At 52.3% G+C, this 14133-nt stretch overlaps 4 protein-coding genes across 4 annotated transcripts; 2 read left to right on the forward strand and 2 right to left on the reverse strand.

Moving 5' to 3' along the window:
- Window positions 1–2506: 2506 nt before the first annotated feature.
- Window positions 2507–3847, forward strand: J4E79_001565 (uncharacterized protein; the record flags this gene model as incomplete). Its single annotated transcript, XM_049350474.1, has 1 exon — window positions 2507–3847. The coding sequence occupies one exon, from the start codon at window positions 2507–2509 to the stop codon at window positions 3845–3847; it is 1341 nt and encodes a 446-aa protein (XP_049215633.1).
- A 4395-nt stretch (window positions 3848–8242) lies between these two features.
- Window positions 8243–9952, reverse strand: J4E79_001566 (uncharacterized protein; the record flags this gene model as incomplete). Its single annotated transcript, XM_049350475.1, has 5 exons — window positions 8243–8436; window positions 8494–8635; window positions 8688–9335; window positions 9382–9483; window positions 9581–9952. The coding sequence occupies 5 exons, from the start codon at window positions 9950–9952 to the stop codon at window positions 8243–8245; spliced, it is 1458 nt and encodes a 485-aa protein (XP_049215634.1).
- A 509-nt stretch (window positions 9953–10461) lies between these two features.
- Window positions 10462–11592, forward strand: J4E79_001567 (uncharacterized protein; the record flags this gene model as incomplete). The annotated part of the gene is made up of 2 exons (XM_049350476.1): window positions 10462–10524; window positions 10573–11592. The coding sequence occupies 2 exons, from the start codon at window positions 10462–10464 to the stop codon at window positions 11590–11592; spliced, it is 1083 nt and encodes a 360-aa protein (XP_049215635.1).
- Window positions 11593–11855: 263 nt separating this feature from the next.
- On the reverse strand, window positions 11856–13028 carry J4E79_001568 (uncharacterized protein; the record flags this gene model as incomplete). Its single annotated transcript, XM_049350477.1, has 1 exon — window positions 11856–13028. One exon carries the CDS (start codon window positions 13026–13028, stop codon window positions 11856–11858), a length of 1173 nt encoding a protein of 390 aa, XP_049215636.1.
- Window positions 13029–14133: the final 1105 nt, after the last annotated feature.

Genomic DNA, 14133 nt, shown 5'->3' on the forward strand with positions numbered 1-14133 from the left:
ACAAAAAAGTGTTAACGAAGTCTGTATAGGCATTGGCTTGTGTTCTGGGCCTCATTAGCAACCGTTCTCACTACATTCGGCGTTGTACCATTACAAGCAGGTATATTCTCGACACGGCCGATCACCAGGGATTTCGTGCAGAATTTCGACACATCGAATGATTTTATACACTCGTCAATGCAAGAGCAGGCTGTGACCTTGAGCTATGCGTAATCCGTATATGGCATCTTGGAGTTGAACGAAACAATGCCAGCCTTTACCACTCGCAACTATACCCTACGACCTTTCACTACTCAAGGTCTCATACCTAGTGCTCGCGACTCCTGGACAGCACGTACTATCATGTATAGTATGGGTCTTGAATGCGAAAAGGCGCAAAAAGCAGGAGTAAGAAACCAAACTTGGTTCGAAGAGGGGCTTGTGCAGGTTGGACCAGGGACTAACGTTCTACGCAACATGACATTATCTTTTTCAAGCGAAGCCGGCTTCAATAATTCTGTTGGCTGTTACGTGTCTTCGCCAGAAAAGAACGGCGCCGTAGTTGGAGACCTCACAGGCCCGAATGAGACGATTCGATTCAAGAAGTTCTCTGCATCGTACATGGGCTATTTCTCTCCAATATATGCAGCATCTTTGGCGGGGATAGACTCTCTCAAAGACCAGCGGTGGTGTCGATTTCGGGGAAACGGGACCTTCTTTGCGACATTCACACAAAACAAAGAAAGAAGGCAGGATCCGCTCAGCGACATTACGGCCATATTTTGTAGGCCAGGATACTATGAGCAGGATGTTGAGGCAACTGTGGATGCGACAACTGGGAAACCTCAAAACGTTAGTCTTCTCAGCGCAAGGCGCAAGATCTCCGCAGAGGTTTTCAACACTACCGTCTTCGAGGAAACACTCGCCTCTGGTATTCGCTTACTTCAAACAAGACAAGACAATTTGCCTATGAGCACCTTGCCTCGGTACCTCGAAAACTTGTACGATACAGACCTGACACCATCTACAGCTTCGCCTATGATGACGACCGTTATGTCCGTATCAAAAGATCGTCTGCCAGAACTAATGGATCCGGATAGGCTAGCAAGCGCATATGAGACTGTGTATCAACTCTTCTTCGCTCGCGCGATGGCTGACATCCTCAACCCCAACGTTTCTACGCCAACTAGTGCCAAATCGCCAGGGTCCTTCCGGACGCAAACGGAAGCAGTAGTGCTAGAACCCATCTTCACGTACATGGTTGAGGGATTTCTTGCCGTAGTATCGATCGCAGCGATAGCTCTGATCTGTATTGGGTATGTGGGGCAGAAAAACATATCGCTAGTTGACGACCCTGGTAAGCATGAAACCTAGCGTATTCATCGCCTCTTACTTATGTTCAGCTTCTTTGGCCTCTGCCATGTCGATGATGGCAGACAATGCCGATCTACTTGCCAGGTTTGGAGACCTGGATTGTGCGTCAACGCAATATTTCAATCAGAAGCTCCTTGCGAGCGGATTTAAACTCGAAAAAGACCATGGGTCAGTACTCTGAGTATCTTACAGTCTACAGAACTCACACCTTCCAGCATAAGAAGTGTAGCTCTCAGCTCGGAGCTGCAACAGCCCTTACTCAAACCCGACGAACCACGATTATCAAAGCCCATGAGACCTACGGAATTTCGTTTGGTTACTGGAGTTCCTTTCATCAGCCTTTTTGTGGCTTTGGTGATAGCCCTTGCCGTTCTCTTCACTCGATCTCGGCCATACGGTAAGTGATGTCGCGCAACCCATGATATACAATGGCTCTGACTTGATTGAATGCAATCGTTCTTACTGATACCATTCAGGTTTATCTCTGCCGTCGAATGATCGCATTGTTCGGAACATTGTTACCCAGTATCTTCCCACAGCCATTGCCACTCTCATCGAACCGCTTTGGATCATGATCAACAGACTCTTTTGTGTTTTGCAGCCTATAGAGCAGATGCGACGCCCGAGAGCAGCTGCGTCCCGCAGCATAACTCTCAGTTATGGTTCTCTCCCTCCCCAACTCACACTCTTCAAAGCAGCTCGAGCTGGTCATTACCTATTAGCAGCAGTTTGCGCAATGAGTCTGTTAGCAAACCTATTAGCAACTGCATTCGCAGGTCTTTTTTTCAGCACAACACTGACACTCCCTCAGTCAGCACTATTTTCGCCACCTTTTGAGGCAAGATTTATACACATCAACGGCTCTTCAGGTCCACCAATCATGGGAAATCCGTTTTTGACCTTACAAGAGCAGAGGCCTGAGATGTCAGGTGCTTACCAGGGGTCCACGGGGGAGAGCCACTTCTTGGTGGCAGAGTCTAACTTGACACGTCATACTCCCTTACCTGCTTGGACAGATAAGAAAGCTACCTACGCTTCATTCAAAGACCGCGAAACAGTCAGTTCATCCACGGAGAGTTATTATCAAGCTCGTACCAAATATTTTGCTGCAGAACCAAGATGCAAACCTCTCATATTCGACCAAGACTATCATATGCATCTATGGACCGATAAACTTGTCGACTGGAAACAAGTTCTCAATGTCACAGTAACATCTACAAGCGGAAGGCGAACCACATGCTATGGTACGGATGGCAATCTGTTCGCCACAAACTACGGATCAACTAGTCGTTGGCATGCTCAGTATAATGCAACCCTCTGTCGTGACGGCAAAGTCGGAGCAGAAATAGCGACAACCCTCCAGGCCGACCTTGATGCCAACGGAGAAGAGAAAGCAATATGCAGGTCTGCAGTCGCAGTTGGATGGATTCGGGCTACGCATCAATACTGTGATGGACCACTTGGTATGGGCGATTTTCGGCGAAGACAAATCCTGACAGACCCGACCGCGCATCCGGTGACTTCTTATCCGGGTTTCGAGGATGCTGCCAGCAACAACACTTTCCTCATGTTGTGCCAGCCAGAGATCCAAGTCGGCGATGCTACCGTACTGGTCGACAAAACGGGGGTTTTGACAGAGCCAGCAAGGGATCTCGCACCTGATGAGGATCAAAGCTCTCAAGCTCTTGAAAAATACTTCTCGAACGGCGCTGCCGAACTCATGTCACAATCGAGCTTATTCATCTTTCGAACTCTACAGCCCTTGTGGCATAACGACACCTTCGCCAGCGAGTTCATTCACTACTTCATGAATCGAGCTGAAGGCTCGCTACGGCTGACGGACCCAAACATGCCACTACCCACATTCGCAGACGTGGAGACGCCAATGAACCAAGCATACTCACGACTCTTTGCCATTTGGCTCGGCGTGAACAGGGAACTTCTTTTCGTACCGGCAAACAACACAACAACGCCACAGGTCTCTGGCATCGTCATCACACCTGAAGAACGCCTGCTATTTGTCACTCCCCTATTCATCATCTCGGAGTGTATCCTCAGCATCTACATTGTCGTTTCTCTCATCGTCTACATACGCCGTCCTGGTCGCTACCTCGCGCGCATGCCTACCAGTATCGCTGCGGTCATTGCACTCTTTGCTTCAAGCGCTGCTGTCAAGGATCTACGCGGAACAGCTCACATAACGAACAAAGAGCGCGAGAAATACCTCAAAGAGTTGGGCTGCAGGTACGGGTACGGCAGCTATGTAGGTGGTGAGGATAGTGTTGTACATGTAGGTATTGAGAAGATGCCCTTTGTGCAGTACCTGAAGGAAGTCAGCTTTGTGGGAAGTATGGCTGGGAAAGGTGTGAAGAGAAGGGGGGATTCTGCTGCAACGTCGACGGCAAATTCGAGTTATGTGAATGTTCCATTGGATGACTTGGATACAGATGGGAGCCGCAGGAGTGTTTCTCCTCTCTCCGATAGTAGGGTATAACTCTAATGATACAGTTAGAAGTCGAAAGAGCCGTTGGTCTCTCTTAGGTTAGAGCCTGCTTGTCGTGTACTCTGATCAGGCACTGCTTCTCAGAGCTAGCTGCTAAACGTTTGTTAATAAACATCATTACCCTGGTGAAGTATTTGACAGTCGCTGATGGTCTGTTGGTCGGTTGCAGCATTCACAGCCGCAGCTAGATGGTGAACTTGTTTAAACCGAGTATACATTGTTCAAACTTCTTCAATCTTGCACATACGACCATAGGATCTTGAACTCAGCGCTTCCCGTTCGCTCAGCGGTACTTAAGCAAGATACCGGCGCATTAGTAGCTTCGTGGGTGACCAGAAGCGAATCCGCGCTGTTGTATGTTTTTGTTCTTTTTGCCGTTTTCTGGTGGTGGAGACGGAAGATGACGGTGTGGGGCATTTCCTCGGCTATCCACACCTATCTGTCTAGTTCGTCGGTGTTATGGATCTTTTGCGGGCTAGCTTTTTTTGTAGAACGCAGAGACCTTGAAACGTGTTTGAGTTAACACTAGCAAACCGCGATAGGGTGGGTGATGTAGCGGGGGCGGCTGGAGCTGGAGCGACGAGAACCTGAGAAGACCACGGGCGCATGGATACCGAGGCTGAGTATGTAGAACATTGAGGTGGAAACCAGAAGAATGCATATATACGTATGCCCAATCGCGGCTGTGACCAGTGATGTGATTTGGTATCTTTCTATGCCCCTAGCCAGACGACGCCGCGTGAGAGAAGATTACGTCGCTACAAGCCGCGAGAACCATGCTTTCTAGCCATGTAAGCATCGAGATTTGATAAACGCCGTTGATACACCAGAAGTAATAACACCACCTATGCCATCGTATCGTAACCCAATGTACACCGTTTCCTACCTCGCATATTCACCCTTCCTAGTCATCACCACTCCTCTTCTTTGCAGCCTGCATCTTGCCGAGGATGGTCTTGCTCTTCGCCTTGCCCTCGACCTGCTCCGCTCTACTCAGACCAGCGTAGAACGTTCGCACCTTCTCGTGTGCAATAACCTTTCGAGGATCGAATCGCAGGATCTGCAGACCGGCCATGCTTGTTGCACGGGAGAGCGCAACATACGCTTGGCCCTTCTCGAAGACACGACCGAGATCGACACGCACGCGCTCCAGCGTTTGACCTTGTGCTTTGTGGATGGAGAGCGCCCAGGCGAGGATGAGTGGGATCTGAGAGCGCGATGCTTGTACCTCACCATTTGGTAGCTCGATCTTCCAGTCTTCGCGCTTGCATAGCAGATCGCGCGTGGTGCCGTCTGCAATGGCGAATCGAACAACGGGGTATACCTGGTTGCTGTTTACACCGAGCGAGCTCTTCATCATCTCAGTCTTGATGGCGGCCTCCGAGGGTCCACCTTCCAGGAAGGCCTCTTCATCCTCTTTATAGACGTTGAACATCTGCTCAGTCATGAACCCTGTAATCTTGCCTAGCGAACCGTTCACTAGTGTGTCGTCCATGTTCTTGACCAACATGACCTGAGCGCCTTTCTTGAGGTGTATTTGCGCTGGTACCATGCAGCTCTGTAGTAGCCTGTCGCGCTGCTCCTTGTTCGTGATCGTACCTCCGTCGCGAGCTTCAAACAAGAAGACATTGCCGTGAAGTTGTTGCATACGCGTAGTGTTTGCCCGGTCGACCTCCTGGCGCGTGGGGAAAAGTTCTGTGGCTTCGACACTCTCGTCTCCCTTTGGTAGTGGTCGTTCCAGCTGCTTAAACTTCTGGATTGAGTCTTGCGTCAGGCGGCCCTCTCGCATCTCGTTCAGCATATTCGCAAAGACTGGGTCTTTTTGACGGAAGACGTGGTGCAGACCGATGGTGTGCTCGATGCTTGTAGTCCAGGTGCCTGCATCGAAAGCGAACTTGGCTTGCCGTCCAGACTCTGGTACTGGGGGCAATTGGAAGAAGTCGCCGGTGATGACAAGCTGAATACCGCCAAATGGCCTGCCGTTGTTGCGAATAGTCCGCGCAATGGACTCCAGTTTGTCGAATAAATCGCCGTCCACCATCGACACCTCATCCATGATCAGTACTTTGGTACGCATCCATCGCTGCTTGGCCTTCTGGTTCCGTCGAATCTTCTTGACCAAGTCCTCTACAGGCTCTTTGCCAAGTCCGATACCTGCGAAACTGTGTAGGGTAACACCGCCGATGTTGCATGCTGCTAGGCCTGTTGACGCTGTCACTGCCACGCGATCTGGCTCGCGAGCGTATTTCCGTCGTAGCGCAGCGATGATTTCACGAAGTAAGACTGATTTACCGGTACCTGTCGTTGTCAGCATGGGCGTTTACAAACAATCCACTACACATACCAGCAGATCCAGTGAAGAAGACGCTCTTCTTGTACTCCGTCACCAGATTCAACACATTCTGTTGCTCTTCACTGAGGAAGATCTTGTGAATGGTGTTCTTCTTCTTTTTCTTAATGGCCTCCTTCATGTCCTCATCGGTGCCAAGGTTTGCCTTCGCTTGAGCTTTGTTGGTTTCCCTAAAAGTCTTCTGCTGCTGCTTCAGCGCGCTCTGGGTCGTGTTCCAAGGGTATTGTGATTTGGACTCCTTCACTGGTGTTGACACTGCCTTGACGGCCTCCTTGACCACTCTTTTCCTGGGTGGCGCAATCTCCTCTTCCTCCTCTTCTTCCTGTATCGATTGCTGCTTCTGGGCCTGTGTCCACGGTAGAGTACGGCGCTTTGTCTTCGGCGGCTCGGGCTTCTGCGGTGTCTTGTAGTGTGATAGAGGCGAGGAAGACCACGGTATTGGCTGGCTACTAGGCTGCTCTGGCTTGAGATCCGCAGTGTGCGCTCTCGAGTTGTATTTCGAATCGGCTGAGCCTCCCGAACCGACACGAGGTAAGGTAGGATATGTGACAGTGCCTTTTGTCGCTGGGTCTTCAACATCGAGATCTATGTCGCTATCGAAGTCGTCCTCATCAAACAAAGCCTGGGCGAGGACACCGGGGTTGTTGCGCGAAGATGTGTGGAATGCAGCCGGCAGATCGTTCTCCTTCTCGTCAATCTCGGCAATGTTGAGTGAGGGGTAGTCAAAGTCATCCTCTTGCGAGTTCAACGACTTGACCAGCCCATTCGACGTCCGCTTGGTCCCTTGTGTAGTTGCCCCAATGGTGGTTTTCATCTCGTTTCCTACAGGACGCGTCGACGATGTCTTTGACCCGGTGCGATTGAAGGCGTTCCCGAGCGAGGCCTGCTTGTAGGCGTTGTTTGGGGGTGATGTAGACGCGATGGCATTGTGGTTCTGCACCGCTGACTTGAACATGGTAGTCGTCGTGTGCGGGCGAGTGAAGAGGTAGCCGAAGTAGTGGCGGGGTGGTGTTGTGGGCGAAACGGTCGGTGGCTGCAGGTGTGATGTCGAGAAACGCGTACGCGGAAGGTGCGTGAGGGACCGTGTTGGAGGCGAATGCGTCCGAGCGGGATGTGGGATGCAAAAGAGCGGCGACCGTTTCGGATTGTACGGTTTAAGCGACGCACCTCTCTTCCCGAGGGTGGCAAGCATACAGCAAACAAAGAGAGCGCCGACAAAAGAAAGGATTACCGAGATGATGTCGAGTGTGTGCATGCCATCCGGCGCGGTGGGGTGTGAATGTTAGCATCAATTAGCGGACGGGCCCACAAAACGCGACACGACGTCTCAATGCGGATGCGCTAGAACAATACGTCACGTGCCGTCATCACAACGGTGTTTCTGCGGTGTATCTGAAAGCTTGATGGAACATGCAGGATCCCAGGCACCTTGACGCAGGTACGGGATTTGACTGCCTCTAGACAGCTCTATGACGTACTGGTGCAGACCTCACTTTTGCAAGAATACGTCTTGTATGCTTGTGGCTTCAGTGCCTCGTACTATTCTATTACGTCTCCGTCACCATCAGTACTACCATCTAGTCCACAGTATAGTATACTATCCAAAGTCATACCGCGACGACCAGCGCGCGCCACAAGAAATCCACTTCTGGTATCATAAGAACTCGCTTTGGTATCAAGAAGAGAATTCGCTGGTATCAAGGAGAAGATTCAACGTCATAATAGATAGTAAAGGGGTAATCAGAGCCGAGGCCTGAAGCAACAGAAAACTAACACGAGATAGGAGATTCATTTTGAACCAAACGACCGTGAACCAGATCCCACAAGAAATGTACCAGCCATGCCATAAGACAACAACGCTTGCACCATTTTGGACAACGGAATTAATAACGACTCCCTAAGAACATAAAACCGAGTAGCTGATGAAATATGACCAGAAATCGGAGCTATCCAAAACAGCGCCCCCGTAAGCAAACAGGCGTGTTGGGACAATAGAGGGCACAGCGCTGAAGAGACAAATCTAACAAACGAGGTGCTTAGCCCTGGTATCCTCCAAAGCCATTCTGGTTGAAGGCTGCCTGGGGAGATTGGCCCCATTGAGGTTGTTGGGGAGCGCCACGGCCGTAGCCGCCAGCGCTGCCTGGCTGCTGCATCTGTTGCTGGTAAGGCATGCCAGGGTTGCCAAAGGCTTGCTGCTGCTGCGCGAAGGGTTGTCCGCCGGGGCTGGGTCCTGCCCGCGCATTAGATTGCTTGTTTCGATACTGCAGCTTCCTCCGGTGCCGCTCACCTGAGGGTGACATGGGACCACCTTGTGGCCCACCACCATACTGAGGAAAGTACGCGCTTGGCGTCTGAGGATAAGCTGAGTTAGGCCCGCCCGCAGGCGAGTATCCCTCAAATTGGCCAGTCGGAGGACGGTCTTTGCCCCACTAGATTAAAAATGTGAGCTAAGAAATAACAAAAGAGAACGAATCAACCTACGCTGCACTTCAGAGGACGGCCATTGACATTGTAGCCGTTGAGCTGGCAAATAGCCATGGCCGCATTCTCGTGAGTGTCCATCTTAATGAAGGCAAATCCGCGGTCAGACTGGAAGCGGGTTTCGGTGACATAACCAAAGTTCTGGAAAAGCGGCACAAGGTCAGATTGAGAAGTGTAAGGAGTGAGGTTCCCGACGTAGCACGTGGTCTGCCACTGAGGAGTCTGAGCAACGACCATGTCGTAGCTCTGCACGCCATGGGTGGGGAAATGGTGGTGTCCGAAGGGAGTAGTCGGCGTCATACCCATGGAAGCCATGGCCTGCTGCTGGGAAATGGAAGGCTGTCCTTTCTGGTTGGCCCAGTTGCAGCGGATAGCGCGAGAGCCAAGCCACTCTCCGTCCATAGAGCTGAGAGCGCGATCAGCATCGGCGCGATCCCTAAACGCGACGAATCCGTAACCACGCGACCTGCCCGTCTTCATGTCCCACATAACGCGAGCCTCGGAAACGGGACCAAAGGTGGAGAAAGCTTGGAGGAGAACCTCGTCATTGACTTCGTTGGAAAGGTCACCGACGAAGATGTGGAAATGGTTAGATGTGTCTTCCTTGGCTGTGTTGTTAGATTGGTAGGCCCAGTTCACACGAATTTCCTGCATCTGTCAGAACCGCCAACACGTAGTTGTCGGGCGCGCTTACGTTGTTGTGGATACGGCGGCCGTTGAGGGTGGCCATACCACGCTCGGCGGCGCCAGGGTCATCATACTCGACGAAACCGTAGTTGAAGCCCTTGGAGTTGAACTGTTAGCGGTCAGCGGCACATGAATGTTGCAACACTTGCAAGATAAGCCCGGCCAGCTGTCAAGAGTTATGCAGCAGGTGCGGAGTGTTATCTTACAGAAGGAGAACTTGCAGTCTTGTCTGGGATAATCTTGACGCTCTGGACATGGCCAGTCGTCTCGAAAATCTGACGCAACACGTCCTCGGTGACCCGCGGGTCCAGTCCACCAACATATAGCGCCCGCTTGTTGGGCTCGGGGGCGGCGCGACGGGGGACGTAGCCAGGCTGGCCGCTGGTCGGGCTCATGGGGTTGCCCGACATGGGCGAGCTGATGGCGGTCGGGATGGGGTTGTTGTTCTGGGGGATGATGACGGGTGCAAGCGGCGGCGGCGGCATGTGCTGCTGCGGCTGGCCCTGGTTCTCGTAGCCGGGAGCGCCAGCGGAAGGGGGAGGAGGCAGCTGTGCCCCGGGGTTCTGCTGGTCGGCCATGGCTGCTGTCGCGGGGATGCGCACAAGAAACGAGTCGCAAGAGGCGCAATTGGCGGCGGCGGGTATCGAAGACGTCGGCGGTGATGCGACGGTCAGGGCGACGAGGCCACGGGGAGGTCGAGGCTGGCGGGCGGGGTGGTGGCAGCTGGGTAGGCGGCAAGGAAAGTCAGTATGGAAAGCGCGACTAAGGCTGCCAATAGAGAGCGGACAGCACTAGGAAAGGCAAGGGAAAACAAGAGGAAGAGAGATAGGAGAGACGAGCGCTGCGCCGAGCTGTGACGGCAAAGCTATAATCTCCACTGTGGGGTGAAGAAGGAGAGGTGTGAGAGGTGAGCGGGCGAGTTCGAAGAATTAGCGCCGCAGGCCACAAGGCACCCGAAGGAGCGGGAGCTATGAACGTAGTACCGTACTGCCGCTAGCCCAGCCTGCTAGCGGACCCTCTTGAGGTCCCGCGCCGAACCCATCACTGACACACGGCCGTACCTTTGCCTAGCACCTGCATGCGCATCATGGCCACCGCCGTAAACTCCACTCAGCACCTGGACATGCTCCAGAGCATGCTCAATGCTGTGGTATGTCGTGTCACGTGTCTTCCACTGCGATCATGCTAACATCCATAGTTCCTCCATTCTGGGCGCTTTCTCAAAGAGGAGCAGGCGGGCGGCGGCACCGGGCGCATGAGGCAGCAGCTGCAAAAGGTCGTGCCCTCTGCTACTGAGCGCTTTCACGATGCGCTCGACGAGCTCGAGAACGAGGTCCGCCTCGCGCAGACCGTTCTGCGCCGCGACATGGCGCTGCTCAAGCAGGACCGAAAGAAGAAGGAGGCCGCAGCGAAGCAGCACGAGGTCGAGAAGGCGCGACTGGCAGCAGAGGCGAAGAACGTACCCGCTCCAGTCGAGGAAGAGCCGGTGAAGGTGGAAAAGGTTGCGACACCAGCAGCGCCCGAGCCAGCCGTGTCGCAACCAGAACAGGCGCCCGAGGCAGCGAGCGCAAAGGAGCCCGAGGCAGAAGAACCTCCGAAGAAAGAAGACGACGCGAAAGACGCGAAAGCACCGCCGCCGCCGCCCATCGAGACCGACGTCGAGCCCCCGAAAGACCCCCTCTTCGACGGCACGCCCACCACCGGCAACGCGCAAGAGTCCGAGTTCGACTTCGATGCCATGTTCGGCGACGCGATGGACACATCGGGCGACAACCCGCATCACGACATGATGGATACCTCGGGCGACATGGACTTCAACCTCGATGACGGCAACGACGGACCCTCGCTACTACGCGGTCTCGAGGATTTCGCCAAGGACAGCGACGACGGTGCGAACGAAGCCTCGGCCATGGACATTGACTTCACCATGGCAGACCTGCCAGGCTTAGATATGAATACCGACGCGACCGCGAATACGAGCGATAATGCGACAGCTGCAAAGCCCGCAGAACCAGAGCCCGAGCCTGCAAAGGCCGAGGAACCCAAACCCGCCGAACAGCCGCCGGTGGAGGAGAAGAAGGAAGAGCCCATCACTACCACCAACGACGAGATGATGGACACGATGACCACGGACAACCTCGAGGACCTCTTCAATATGGAAGAGTACGAAAATCCCGAACAGTCGCAATTCGACGACGCCTTCTTCAATTTCGAGTAGTAATCGAATATGCACACATGGCGTTGGTCTACGGAACTGCAGCACTGGATAGCACTTGCACGGCATTGCAGGACATGGGTGGGCTCACGGCATTGAGACCACGGCGTACTGGAAGCATTTTGATACCCCAGCATATACCAGGAGGTAATTGTGAGACTTTGAATTGAAATTTCTATACCACGACTATCATTACAATATGCCTCATTATAGTCGATTCCGACATCAGCGCATGCGCCTTCTTTAATCGGACCCGATCAGCCGCTTCAATGTTCATCCCAGAGAATTTTGTTGTTCTCAACAAGTGAATCTATCAGCGCTTCGAGCTCTGGGTCGTACTTTGTGCTACTACTGTCTGACTCCGCGTCTGATTCTGAAGTCGGTATTTCTCTGGATGATGTACTTCCCGCTAGGACCTTCGATATCTCGCCCAAGATCTTGTCGATATCTCGAAGTGCCACCGCCAGCTTGTTTTCCACTCGGTGCTTGTTTTCTTGGACCCATTCTAACCGTGCTTCGCTAGCTCCGGGGTACCTGAGGAGCATCTTATGGAGAGGATTTTCGTCTCGTAGAAGCTTCCTCTGGTACTGCTTTATCCACTTATCCAAGATCCAGCCCTGCACTCCGATTCTTCTGACAGTTTCACTCTCTTCTATCTCCTCGTTCGCGTCTTTGAGGACTCGAATGACCTTGTCGTAGCCGGATTTGCAAGTTTGAGCAAGTGCTACGATATCGACCTTCGCGGTTTCTTTCGTTTCTTCGATAGCTCCGGTCGCAGAGTGAGAGTTCTCCGCGACCACTTCTTTACCGAAATCCTTGTCTTCATCGTTCTCTAGAACTTTGTAAAGGTGTGTTTGAGGTGGACCCGGATCTCCAAGTGTCTTCGTGCACTGTAAGAGTTTTTTATTATAACAAGCTAGTTGTACCACGTGCTTCCAGAGCTGGAGCCCCGTTTCCTGATCACCAGTATCTGGAGCCGGTGTACTTCCGTCTGCTCCATATCTTCGTGTCAAGAATTCCAGGATCTCAGACATCTCGCCCAAAGTCGTTTCGATACCTTGAAGCGAATCTCTTATCTCGTCACCCTTCTTGAGATTTACCAGTAAGTTCTTTGATAGGTCGTTCGGCTTAGGTTTCCCGCGGTCCTCGCGTGAGCCTTTGTTCAGTCTAATTAGACCGTTTCGAAGGGCCCAACCGACTAGGATGTCATGCTGATTCCTGACAGACCCAGACGCCGCAATTATGCTTGTGTACTTGTCGTCGGATGATGGAATTCTGTAAGAGATGGCGAGTATTCGGTGAGTGACTTTAAAGGAGACTTTCCGGCACCTCTCAGTAAGCTTTTCGATAGTAACGTCTTCGATATTCATCGTGGGCTCTTTGTCTGCTTGACAGGTCGGCGGGGCATGTGTTCCGCTCCCTGACTGCTCCGTTGCCATGCTGTTCTTTTCTGCGAGAGGAGCTACGAGATTTTGTCGAGTTTCTTGTTCGCAAGACGTATGTTTGAGTTCTCAATACAGATTTCGCTGGTCGAGGGATGAAGATGAGGAAAGCAATGAACGTGTATAGGTTTTGGACTTTTATATTCATGCACAGTCACTGTTCGCTACGACTCACAGCATGAGTGACTGATGAGACACGCGTCATAGCAGTAGATTGAACTAGTCATAACCGGGCAGCAGATGGTCGCTTGCGACTCTAGGTTATGACCCTTCTCAACCATCCTTTGAGTGAGCATTCCGCTCCGACCGCTTCTTCCCCGAGATCCTCTTCAGGAGCTTTCTCAACATCTGTACAACGGCCTTCTTCAGCCCGGTCTTCGTCCCTTGGTTGAGTCCTTTGGAATGATGCTTCGGAATTTTTGCGTCATCGCCTTTTTCACGTCAGCTCTTTGCCTCGGTACCTTGTCGGGAGACTCGCTATCAGTACCTGTAACGACAGTGGAAGCATCTTCATCGGCTTGACTCAATTGTGTTGGAGCTTCCACGCCAGCGCTTTTTTTAGCTGGGCCCTTTGCCCCCGATTCTTGATCAGTGGACCTATCACGGCCGCTTTCGACAATCGCGCAGGCGCTTTTTTTAGCTGGAACCTTTGTCTCCAATCCTTCGTCAATCATCACATCGCGATCAGCCTGAATAACCGCGCCCATACCTTTTACAGCCGGCCCTTCGTCTCCAATCATCTTCGTCCATAGCAAAAGGATATTGTTGAAACGCTCCAGGTTTTTTACATGCACCTCAATCTCTGATTCGAACCTGCCACCATCGACTAAAGTTGATCCCGAGTCCGAGTCCGAATCCCAAGACTGCCTATCCTCCCATTGAGGACGTCCATCAAGTATCTCAGAGATCTCGCTCAACGGCGAGCCAATCCATTCGAGTGCGTTCATGATTTGAAGTCGCACTCGGGCTCGATTTTGTCGTCGTCTTTTGGCCAGAGAAGGCTCTGGAGGTATACAAGGACTTCGATTCGTGTCCTTGACAGAGGTGTTCTTTTGTAAGAAGGACTTGTTTCGCTCCACCCAGAAGTGAAAAGTCCAGTGTT

The sequence above is a fragment of the Alternaria viburni genome (assembly GCF_023758015.1).
Source record: "Alternaria viburni strain BMP 2772 chromosome Unknown scaffold_2, whole genome shotgun sequence".
NCBI lineage: Eukaryota > Fungi > Ascomycota > Dothideomycetes > Pleosporales > Pleosporaceae > Alternaria > Alternaria viburni.